Below are 12,357 nucleotides of genomic sequence, written 5' to 3' on the forward strand. Positions count from 1 at the left end.
ATAGAACCTTTTTTATACTTATACTGAATCAAAATAAATTTTAGTTGTTTGCTTATAGATATGTGTATGTTCAAGAATTCATATAGATGCAATAAAACTATAGAAAAAGAAAAGGAAGGAAATGACAAACAAGGAATTCAAAATGATAGATGTCTTGGATGGAGAGAGGCAGGAGGATGGTTCCAGTTGGTAACCATATATTTATGTAAATTGTTATGAAAGACCTAGTTTTTTAAGTGGTGTTTTCACGGGTTCTTACTACATTATTAAATTAATCAACTACCTAACAAGGCAATCAACTAAAAGCAAGCTATTAATGGACCTATGATGAAACTATGTCAGGTACTAAAACTATGATTAACCAATTCCATGTAACTGAAGTTATAAAATTGTAACATACAAAAACGTGTGAAAATCACTCAGAGGAAGTCATTATTAATGTTTTAATACATTCTTTTCAGTTTTTTCCCACATGTACAATACATACATACATACCATTCATTACTAGTATAACCAGCCTCCTTCACAGTAGTGGTGCAGTGGAACGTAAGTCACCTAAGCATGTAGGTAAGTCAGGCTGGAATATCACGAGACTTCACTGACCTCATGGCATGTGATTCACTGTAGGAGTGGGTAATGGAATGGTTCATGTACAACTCAAAAGAGCAAAGTTTTAGAAATATTTATAAAACCTAAGCCTTCTTTCACCTTGCAACATCTTGAGCAACATCCTCCTGGTCCAGGCCTCTTTTTTTTATCAACATGAAAAGCACTGGAGGCATTATCAAGAGGGAGTAGGCATAAGCTTTAAAAATTTAGCTGTTGACACCCTGGACTCACGACTGAAAGTATGAGGCAGTGGTCCACCAGCATTTTAAAGCCCCTTAGGATTCCGAGAATTCTGTTTTTGCCCCAAGAATGCTGCTCAGAGCCATATCTATGAGCAGCATCATAGATAAAGAGAATCAAGATCACAGGAATCCCATGGAGCAAACAGGAAAGGTGAAGAATGACAATGGTACATGTACCTAAAGGAGACAATAATCATTTTTAAAAATCAGAATGAATGTGAAATATCAACTGAAAGCAGATATTGGTGCAGAAAAGGCTCTATCAGTGGGAAAGAAATGCAAGAAAGCTTGCAGGCCAAGGTAGCGAGTGCTGATTAGGGGGTTCATGTGCTACTTATCTATTAAGCTAAATGTTCAGCACATAGCAATTCCTTTTGAATATTCTATTTTTTTAAGGCACCCCAAAGTCTTTTTTAAAAATTAGGATCAAGTATAGAACGATATAGGTGTTCTGGAGAGCAGAATTTAGAGAAATGAATACCTGCATAACTATGGCCCAACAATCCCACTTCTGGGCATATATTTCAGAGAAACATGTGCACAGGATGAGAATGTTCATCTAAGCATTAGTTGTGGTAGCAGAGTCAGAGGTAACCTAGGTGTCCATTTCTAGGGAAATGTGGAGGGTGGTATCTACTATACAATAAATACTCTGCAGTAGTATAGTAGTAAGTAAAATAAATATATAGAGATGGTTGCTTAAAAATAGTGTAGAGTGAAAGAACGAGAGACAGAATGAGATTATAGCATAATACCACTTATATAAATGTGTAACCGATCTGAAAAAGAGTTTGTCCCTCCTGGTATACAGAAGAACCAAACATTGAGCACCGAGTTTTGCAGTGGAGAAATTAGAGTCGCTTTATTTGCAGAGCACTAAGCAAAAACAGCAAGCTGTGTCGCTTAAAAACCTGAACTCTCCAATAGCTTACAACCCAAGGGTTTCAAGGAGTTAGGGAGAAGAGGTATGGGAAAGAGCTGGTGGGGCAAGTTTTAATGGAAGGAACTTGGAATTTGCTATTTATGGTAAGAGACTTCAGCACCGGATCTTTCTGGACAACAGACCTCTTGTTTCTGAGAGGGTTCCAGTGTTCAAATTCCCATCATATCCCAATCCTTTGATTCTGTGAAGTGGGGGAAGTGAGACTTTGACTCTGGGTTCAGCTGGGTAGCACATGTGCAGTGTTAACTCTGTAAAAATAACTCAAGGATTGTATTAATCGATGATCTGCTTTAAAGGGGCAGGACCAGTTTTAAGCTGGTCAATGTGATTCATGTGCTGTTTCAATAGTAAAATATGTGCATTTACAAAACAACAGCAATATAAACAAAAACAAGGACTTATACCAAAACTATGAGAATTGTTTCTCTATGGTTGGGTGAGTAACTTGAATTTTTAATGAATTTATAATATTGCATTAAGGAAATATAGGTTGTATGCATGTTCCTCTCTCATTTCTAATCCCTAGCATCTCTATAGATTCAATTTCTGTTACTACTTTCTTGTATATTTTACATTTCCAGATATTTCTACACATATAAATGGGTGAGTGTAAATGGTGTATGTGTGTGTGTGCATGCACGCGAGTCTGTGTGTGTGTGTGGTGCCTTTCTTCTCTCTTCCCTTAAATGGTAGCATACTAACTAAACTTTTCTTCCTTGCTTTATTTTCTTACTTAAAATATATCATGAAGATCATTATTACTACATGCCATCTGTCTTATTATTTTTTAAATTATGGTAAAATACATATAACATAAAATTTACCATCTTAACCATTTTTAAGTGTGCCATTCAATAGTGTTAAGTTTATTCACATTGTTGTACAAACAACCTTCAAAACTTTTTTATCTTACAAAACTAAAATGCTATACTCATCAGTCAGTAACTGCCCACTTCTCTCTCCCCCAATCTCTGGCAGCTATCATTCTATTTTCTATTTCTATAAATTTGACTACTTTAGGTACTGCATACAAGTGAAATCATATAGTATTTGTCTTTTTCGAATGGCTTATTTTGCTTAGCATAATATCCTCAGAGTTCATCCATGTTGTGTCATGTGTCAGTATTTCCTTCCTTTTTAATAGCTGAATAGTTCATTGTGAGTTTATACAGGTTTCCCCCAAAACTTGAAAGTAGAGTGGTCTTATGAAATCTTTTGTAAGCCAAAATAGCAGAAAGTGAAGAAGCAATTAGCATTAATTTATATCGAAAAACTTTTGAGCATTCCCAGACCCAAAAAATGATCTACCAAGTCATACTAAATATACTTAATTATGTCCAGTTTTACACTAAGCATAATACCTTATGAGCTCTCTTAGACTTTTCTGATACATTATGACACATCTTGCTAATGGATCCACAGAATAAATGGAGATAAAGCACAAATGCTCACAGACACAGTTCAGAGCTATGGAGTTTGATGCTGAGTTTCGGAGTGTAGTTCCAAATTTTGATTTTTGCCTTTTTTCACAAAACAAAAATCCTCTTCGGATTTCTTTCGGTTTGCGAAAACAGTACTAATGTAGGTCTTTCGTAAAGGTGAGGTGGCCTAACGTGAATTTTTGAAAAGTGAGGATACCTGTACTACATTTTGTTTATCCATTCATCCTTCAGCGGACACTTGGGTAGTTTCCACCTTTTGGCTATTGTGAATAATGCTGCTGTAAACACGAGTGTACAAATATCTTTTCAAGGTCCTGCTTTCAATTCCTTTGGAATCCCAGAAGTGGGATTGCTGGATCATGATAATTATTAATCTTCTGAGGAATTGCCAAACTGTTTTCCACTGTGGCTGCACCATTTTACATTCCCACCAACAGTGCACAAGGGTTCCATTTTATCCGCATCCCTGCCAACACTTGTTGATAGTAGCCATCCTAATAGGTATTTTATTGTGGTTTCGATTTGCAGTTCCCTAATGATTACTGAGTGATGCTGAGTACCTTTTCATATGCTTGTTGACTATTCTTATTTTTTAACATCTGTATAGTATTATATTTAGAAACCATAATTTGTTTCATTAATGTCCTGGTTAAATAAACTTTCTCAGTTTATTTAAAAACAAAACTGCAACGATTCTCTTTTTACATTCCTTTGTTTCTATTTAAAAAACTTTTTCATTATGGAATTTTAAATATGCACTAATGTAGACAAACTAATATAATGAACTCCATGTACCTATGAGCCAGCTTCAACAATTATGAAGTTATGGCCAATTTTGTTTCACTGATACTCTTACCCACATCCTCCACCCACATTTTATTTTGAAGAAAATCTCAGTCATTATATAATTTAGTTTATAGTTCCCTAGGTATCTTCAAAAGTGTACATACTATTTGTGTACCCATAAGAATATATCTCTCAGATAAATTCCAAAATGTGGATTTTCTGGGACAAAGTAGAACTGAATTTTACATTATATTAGATAATGCCCACTTGTTCTCTACAAAAATTGTGACTTTATCTCCCCACAACAGTAAATCAAAGCATGTTTCCCTGTATCCTCATCAAAACAGCATATTGCCAAAACTTTTAATCTTTACCTTTATGTGAAATTTTTTTATTTGATATTGGATATTTTCTTGTACATTTAAAAATTCTTCATATTTTTTCCCCAGAAACCTGTATATATATCTTGTCTATCTGTCTCTGAGTTGACTTTTTTCTTATGGATTCTTTTCGTAATATGTAATTAGACCTTTTTTTGATCACATTTATCAGACTCTAATTTTATGACTTTTGGAGTTTATATTCTGTCCGGAAAATTTCTCTCTACTCCAATTTTAATTTTTTCTCTCTCATATTTTCTTCTAGTATTTTTTTACATGTAAATGTTTGCTCTATTTAGAATTTATTTTGATATAAGGATGTCAAAAGTATTCAGTTTTCACATATCTAGACTAGTAGGAGACAGAAGTTTTCCTTCTGTAATTCTCTTCACATGTCTAGACTAGTAGGAGACAGAAGTTTTCCTTCTGTAATTAGAAAGCAGGTATAGTTGCAAAATCAGATATCCTGGAAGAGATCATCTGTGCCCAGGATAAATAATCAGTCTTAGATACTTTGTAGATTTCAAGTTTTGTACAGGGAATGGGTGATGAGAATGAGGGCAAAAAGGAAAGGAAGGGAAGCAGAAATAAGATGGAGTGTCTCAAAGAAAGGTTAACTTTTCCTAATTCACAATTTACAAGCGCAGTGAAAACCCTGGTGAGCACCCCAGTATGTGCCAGGCTTCGTGTGCAGACAGGGATTCAGTGGCGGCCAATCAGACAAGGATCCACTTCCGGAAGTCTGGTGAGCTGACACCATCTTCTTATGTTGTCACCTCAGGACCTCCTCACTAGGATGGGGTGGAACTCTGGACCACAACGCCTTGGGCCGAAAGGCCGCTGCCAAAGCCACGTGGTCAAGTTAGCAAAGCCGAATCAGAGAGGTCTCGGAAAGCAGTCAGCCGCTCTTTCTGCTCGCGGCGTGCACACGGTGCCACGCAGTGATCCAAGAAGGGCGTCAGGGACCAGACCTGACCTCTCAGCCTCAAGCCCGGGACCTCCAGGGAACCTCCAAGTTTGAGACTGGCGGGTCCTCACCTCAGGCGCTCGACTCGGGGCTGGGCGGTGCTAGACCAGAGCCCGCGGAGTTCGAACTGGAGGCGGGCACTGCTGCGGGTGGGGCGGGGCCAGACAGTCCCGGGGCGGGGCCGAAAGCCAGGGGCGGGGTCTCCAGCATCACCGGCACCGCCCCCGCACCTACTTCCCTGGTCCCCGTGCCGCGCGCGCCCCCGCGTGGCCAGCCCAGCCATTTGCTGGGTCCTGGAGGGAGGCGGCGGCCGCGTAGTCTTTCCTGCCCCTTGTCCGCCTCTTCTTCCTGCTCGCGGCCCGCCCGCCGGCTCGCACCCAGCCGCAGCGGCGTGGACGGAGGATACGACTGGGACGGCGCCGGGAGCCGAGGTGCTGAGGGACGGTGGCCGACTTAGGAGAGATGCTGGGCGTGGCGGCAGGAATGACCAACAGGTAAGGGCCGTGTTCCCGCCCCGGCCGCCGGGCGCTGAGCACCCGCCACGTTGGCGGCGGGCGGCTCCCTGGGCCTTCTCGCGGGCCTGGGCGACGGCCTTTCTCCCCGCGCCCCTTCCGGCGGCGCCTGGCCCGTAGCGGGACGGTGCGCGCTGCTCTCCCGGCCACGCTTCCGCACTTCCCCCAGGCGCGCTCTGCAGTCCAGGGGCTGGCTTGCGGTTCCTAAGAGATAATTTAATAGTTTTCGTGGATGTTACCGATATGTTGTAAGCGCTTTGATTGCCAATACTGCCTCAGTTCTTAGCAAAGGATTCAACAACAAATATTTGTTGAGTGAATAACTTCCCTTCTAGTAGTTAGAATATAATATAGACCAGCGGTTCTCGAATGTCTTGGACTTAGCACCCATTTTAAAAATAGAAAAGAACTTTCGCTTATGATTTTATGCCTATAGGTATTACTGTATTAGAAATGAATTTAAAAATATTTATTAATTTAAAAAACAATTACTGTGTTAATGTTAATATACACGTTAGTGTATTCCTAAACAAAAAATTTCGTGAGATGAGTGGCATTCTTTTAAATTTTGCGAATCTCTTAAATGTCTGCCATGGTAGGAGACAACTGGATTTTCCTATCTCCTTCGCCTTCAGTTTATTGTTATATTTTGTTTGAATTATGTGAAGAAGCTCTGATCTTACACACAGATGCGTAAGTGGAAAAGGGAGGTATTTTAATAGCTTTTTCAGATAATTATGGGTATTCTTTGTTGCTGCACCAAAACTAGATAAGTGGTAGTTTCTTAAAGATTAGTTTGGATGTGTACTCTGAGCCTTAACAATGAAGCTTTTTACACTCTGTTACATTAAAATTCATTGGTTTATTCTGCAGTTTGAATGAACTTGTTACTCATTGTAACATCTTATGTGTGTCATTTTTGAAAATATTGATTCACCAAGTTAGGCGTATCTTCCAAATGCTGACACATTTCATTGTACAATATCATCAGATAACATTCGTGAATATCACCACTGATTTCTTTCGAAAAGTCTTTAAGTTTTGAGAAACTGTCAAACTTAAGGTGGTGGATACAACTTTTCCAATTTTCTAATTTTCAGTTGAAGGCTTGATTTTGGTAGACAACTATTATCAATTGTTGTTTCTCAAAGCGATAGGCTCATTTTGTTTAGTTTCAAGAAATGTCTGCCACATACAAGTCTAAAAACCATGGTTTGTTTGTCTGTTATTGTATCCATTAAAAATGGTATGAAAAAAGGCATTTAATTCATCTCATCGCTCAGGCACACATCTCATCACATCAGGCTTTTCCTCCAGATAACCATCTTACCTTGGTATGTAGCAGAAGTTCTTTATGCATACCTCATTTTTCATTGCAAATAACAAAAAAGAAGGTCAAGGGTCAAGATTTAATAACATTCATAATTTGTACTGCTTCATCAAGGACATTTTTTCGTTTTTAAAAATATTGAATATTGGTACAAAATTTAAAATATAGGTAAGATATGAAGAATAATGATAGAATGGATATAATGTATAAGTAAAGAATGTAACAATTTACTTTTAAGATCCTTAACCTTCCCCCCTGCCCCCCCGCCCCATCTACTGTCTCTCTTGATCCCATCCTTTTCCACCCTGAACTTTCCACCGTCCATCTCAGAACTCTTCATCTGTGGAACTGAAACTCTTTATACTTTAAAATAACTCCTATTCCCCCCTCCCCATAGCCCTTGATAACCCCCACTTTATTTCGCGTCTCTGATTTTGACTATTTTAGTTACCCCATATAAGTAGAGTCATATAGTATTTGGCTCTTTGTGACTGGCTTATTTCACTTAGCATAGTGTCTTTGTGACTGGCTTATTTCACTTAGCATAGGGTTCATGCATGTTCCAGCATGTGTCAGAATTTCCCTCCTTTTTAAAGCTGAATAGTATTCCCTTGTGTGTATATACGATTCATTCGTTTTATTTATTTATTCTTTGATGAACATTTGCTTCCACTTTTAACTATTGTGAATAATGTTATGAACATAGGCATATATTCTTTAATTGAAATTTTTATTGATGTAATTGTAGATTCACATGCAGTTCTAAAAAATAATACAGAGAGATCCAGTGAATCCTTTACCCAGTTTCCCCCAATGATAACATTTTGCAAAATTGTAATGCACTATTGGCAATCATATTGACAGTAATACAATCATCAGTCTTATTCAGATTTCCCCAGTTTTACTTGTCGTTTGTATGTGTGTGTGTGTGTGTTGTTATCACAAGCATAGGTGCACATATCTACTACCACAGTCAAAATATAGAACAGTTAATTCCATCTCTACAAGGTCCCTTATGTTGCCATTTTATACCCATATCCACCGCCATGTTTTCCTTCTCCTCCCTAAGTCCTGAAAACCACTCATCTGTTTAACATTTCTAAATTGTCTTTAGAAATGTTATATAAGTGGAATCTTACAGTAGACACCTTTGGGATTGCCTATCTTTTACTCAGCTTAATTCCCTGGAGATTTATCCAGTTTGTTGTGTATACATTGTTTTTTTTTTCCTTTTTATTGCTGAATAGTACTCCATAGTATGGGTATATGACAGTTTTAACTATTTACTTGTCGAAGAACATTTGGGCTATTTCCAGTTTGGGCTATTAATAATAACGCTAGTATAAACATTTGTGGACAGGGTTTTATGTAAACACAAGTTTTCTTTTATCTGGGATAAATGTCCAAGAGTGCAATTGCCATGTTGTGTGACAGAATTTTCCAGAGTGGCTGTACCATTTTCATTAAAGACCTTAAGAGAGAGAAATTAGCATTCTTTTTTTCCAAGTACATAAAGAATTGGTTACATTACCACTGCCTTCATTAGTGCTAAGAAACCAGCAGTGGTACCCACTATTTGCTTTTTTTTTTCCCCTCTTTAATTCCCCGCCCCTGCACATTCACCCCTGACCTATGGATGTTGCCATCTCCCTTTTTTTTAAGAACTGGATCTCTGAAGGTGGGGTGTCTACCCCCCACCTCCCGCCCTGCCCCCCCGCACTCGCAGCGTGCACCTGGGGCCTGGCTCTCCCAGTTCACCCCAGAGGCTCGGCGCACCCTGGGTATGGTCCGTGGCTCCACCTTGGGCGCGAACCCAGGATCTTCTGTGCATAAAGCAGACCTGCTAACCACTATACTATGGAGCCACCCCCCCACTATTTGCTTTTGCATGATCAGTGAAAGTGTTAACACAGTGCAAAAGGCTATAGTAACTTTTTAGGAACTTCTTAGCATTATTATAAAAATAGTTTTGATCTCCCAGACCTCTTGAAAAGGTTTGGGAGACCATTTCTTCCTACCAGGGTTTTGAGATCACACTTTGAGAACTACTGTTAATGACAGAATCCTAAATGATGAGGGAAGTACAGATATTTTAGATATTTAAAAAGGAATATAGACAAGTTTTCTTTTAAAAAATATGTACTGAACATGTGTTGTAGTGTGTGCTTTCTAGTTTTGGGGAGTTTTAGTGGGACTTAATAACTAAGCCTTGAAGAACCACTATGGAAACAGCAACTTGCCACCTTGAGAATTTTCTGATACAGTGGCCTCTGTTGTTATGAAGAGGGGAGATGTCATGACAGTGAGTGTCTTCATACAGCTTCAGTGCTCTGTGCGCCCTTTGGGAGCACATATGCCAAAATTGGAATGGTACAGAGAAAATGGTCCTATATGCAAGGATAACACGTAAGTTCACGAAGCGTTTCATATTTAAAACAAACAAACAAAAAAAACCTTCAGTGCTCTATGCCTGTTAGTATGGTGAGGAAATTGAGCTTATATTTTGAGAATATTAATGAAAATTTTGTGGTAGGAAAGATACTTTTCAGTTCTGGTTGTTCTGTGCCCTGTAGATTTAGAGAGAACTATCAGGACTGTGTTGTTTTGAATTTTTTTTAAGATCATTCCCATCCCTCTGGTAGCCCCTTGAAACATCTCCTGGACAGCTCTTTTTCTTGTTAAATGCGGGTACAGTGATTGGTAGTGTGCGAGCAGAGCTTTACTCTGAGAATCTCTATTTTTAATAATTTGTTTGTTCTTTGGATAATCATTTAAATAAACCTCAGTAGAGGTCATGTTCTTAGCTAGGGTTGCACATAAATAGAAGGAAAAACATCTCAAACCACTTGTCGATTTTACATTTCTCGTAATTATGTTTTAAGCTGTGATTTCCCACCCACAGGAATATCATGTGCATTACATGCTGGACTGTTGCCATGTTGTCGTCCAAAAACTTTAATTTTAAGATGCTTGAGAGGCTAGAGCTGCACTACCTACTGCCACATACTGTGTGTTCTCCAACAGCAATGGTTTCATCCCCCCTCATGCCAACATCAGCTCATCTCTTTCATTTGATCTCATCAGACATTCCCACACTGGAGCTCATTGGGAACATTTTTCTGCCTTTTTTTTTTCCATGTTGGAGCATGTTTTGGAGCTTCATGAGTCTATAATGACATTTAACATAGGGGTTGGGAAGCTGCAGGTAAACCAAGTTATGAATAGTGTGTTCTGTGTAAGGTAGGAAAAAGGTGCTAGGCATTGAGTTTGAATGCCAGCAGATGAGGGTGGGAGGTACAGGTCTCAGCATTAGCATGCATAGAAGTCTGGAGACTTCTATGCTTGAGAGTCAGGCAAGGTAAAGGATAAAAAACATTTGCAAGAAATATTTATATATACACACACATTCTCTTTGTACAAAAATGGAATCATAGTCATACTGTTCTGCAATTGCTTTTTTTCTCTAGGATTTTAAAAATTGTAGTAAAATATATGTAACATAAAATTTACCATCTTCTACAGTGGGCATTAAGTACATTTATGTTGTTGTGCAACCGTCACTGCCATCCATCTCCAGAACATTTTCATCATCCCAAACTGAAACTCTGCCCGGTACACAATAATTACCCATCTCCGGCAGTTGTTTATTTAGCTTAATAAGGCATCTTAGAGTTTTTCTTATGTGACGTATCTGGATTTCCACTTTATGTTTTCTAACCTTAGTTTTCATGGTTGCATAGTCTTTCACAGTATACATGTGATATAATTGATATAACTAGTCTTTGATAGACGTTTGGGTTCCAGTTTTTTGTTATTACAGATGCTGTGAATGTTTGTGCCGGTGTTTCTGTAGGCGACCCATGAGTGTACAGTGTATGTGTGCATGGATGGTTGGACCTATTTTCTGATCCCAACTCTGTCCCTTCATAGCTCTGTGGCCTTGCCCAGTCAATCTCTTTAAGGCTCAGTTTCTTAATTTATAAAGTAATACCTATCTCAGAGTTGTGAAAATTAAAAATGAGGGCAACTTATAAATATTTCTGAAAGGATACAGATGGAATTGTTAATAATTGTTGCCCCTGAAGAAGGAGTTTAAAAATCTAGAATGAGAAGGAAATATTTTTTTGTTATGCCTTTTTATACTGTTTTGATTTTTTTAAACCATGCGCATGTAATAATTTTTAAAGAATTTAACATCATGCCAGGAACCTAGTAGATGTTCTGATAATGGTAACTGTAGTTGTTAATGTTGATTTTTTTCCACCACTCTGGTTCTTTTCCCCAAACTTAGAACTTCTGACTTTATTATGTCTGTTAATGGTGCTGACATAGTGAATTTTGAGTTCATCTTCTTCACTGCCTATACTCAATTTCTTGCTGAGTTTTCTTACCTTAGAATTTTCTTTCGAATCATCTCTCTTTATTACTCCTTTTTTACTGACTTCATTTTCACTCTCATCCCAATTATCTTTTCAAATGAATATAAGATAATATTAAGGCTGGGAAAAATTTTAGTGAATGCAAAATAAAATCCCAGTGCATATTAGACATTTGGGGTAGAACAAATAATATTTGGTATGTTCCTATTTTTCATTTAAGTGTTGATAAAAGTACAGGTTCTTTTAAAGGGATTATGGAATTTGTTCTAATATTTATATATGTATTATCTTTTAACATATACTGAAAAGACAATTACAGTAATATGAAGAGCTAAGAAATTTGGACCTTGTTGTCCCATATAGAATCTGCATTACTCATATAGTAAAGAAGAGAGAGAAAATGGACACTGGCTAGGAAATTGCTGCCTTTGCCACAGCTGGTTGTTCCTCCTCTATGCAATAGATTCAACACATATATATAAAATACGTATATATGTATTTATATATATATCTCAAATAAATATAAATATTTATATAAATATAAATATATATATATAAATATATATATATATATCACAGTGCAAGTACAGCAGTGAAAATTCAGAAGGTGAATAAAACATGTCCCAAGCTCTTGAGAATCTTTCAGTTTAAGTATTCTATTATTCATGTTGGTTTCAGATTCTCCTAAAGCACCATTTTGGTCATATTACCTCTCTTTTCAAAATATTAAGATGACTTCTAATTGCCTATCACATAAGGTCCAAACA

At 37.9% G+C, this 12,357-nt stretch overlaps 1 protein-coding gene and 1 non-coding gene across 4 annotated transcripts in view; both read left to right on the forward strand.

The window, feature by feature from the left end:
• Positions 1-5,629: 5,629 nt before the first annotated feature.
• LIMS1 (LIM zinc finger domain containing 1) overlaps positions 5,630-12,357 on the forward strand; it is a 142,242-nt gene continuing 135,514 nt past the window's right edge. The window contains exon 1 of one of the 3 annotated variants that reach the window (XM_039852610.1): positions 5,630-5,863. Coding sequence is in view for 1 of the 3 variants with exons in the window: in XM_039852608.1 (XP_039708542.1) it covers positions 5,832-5,863 (32 nt within the window). In the remaining 2 variants the exon portion in view is untranslated. The remainder of the gene's footprint in view (positions 5,864-12,357) is intronic. The other 2 variants (XM_039852608.1, XM_039852621.1) reach the window with 2 other exon arrangements.
• LOC120594727 (U6 spliceosomal RNA) lies at positions 9,544-9,645 on the forward strand. The gene has a single exon (XR_005650672.1). It is a non-coding gene; the product is annotated as a U6 spliceosomal RNA (small nuclear RNA).

Source organism: Pteropus medius, unplaced genomic scaffold (genome assembly GCF_902729225.1).
Source record: "Pteropus medius unplaced genomic scaffold, Ma_sr-lr_union100, whole genome shotgun sequence".
NCBI lineage: Eukaryota > Metazoa > Chordata > Mammalia > Chiroptera > Pteropodidae > Pteropus > Pteropus medius.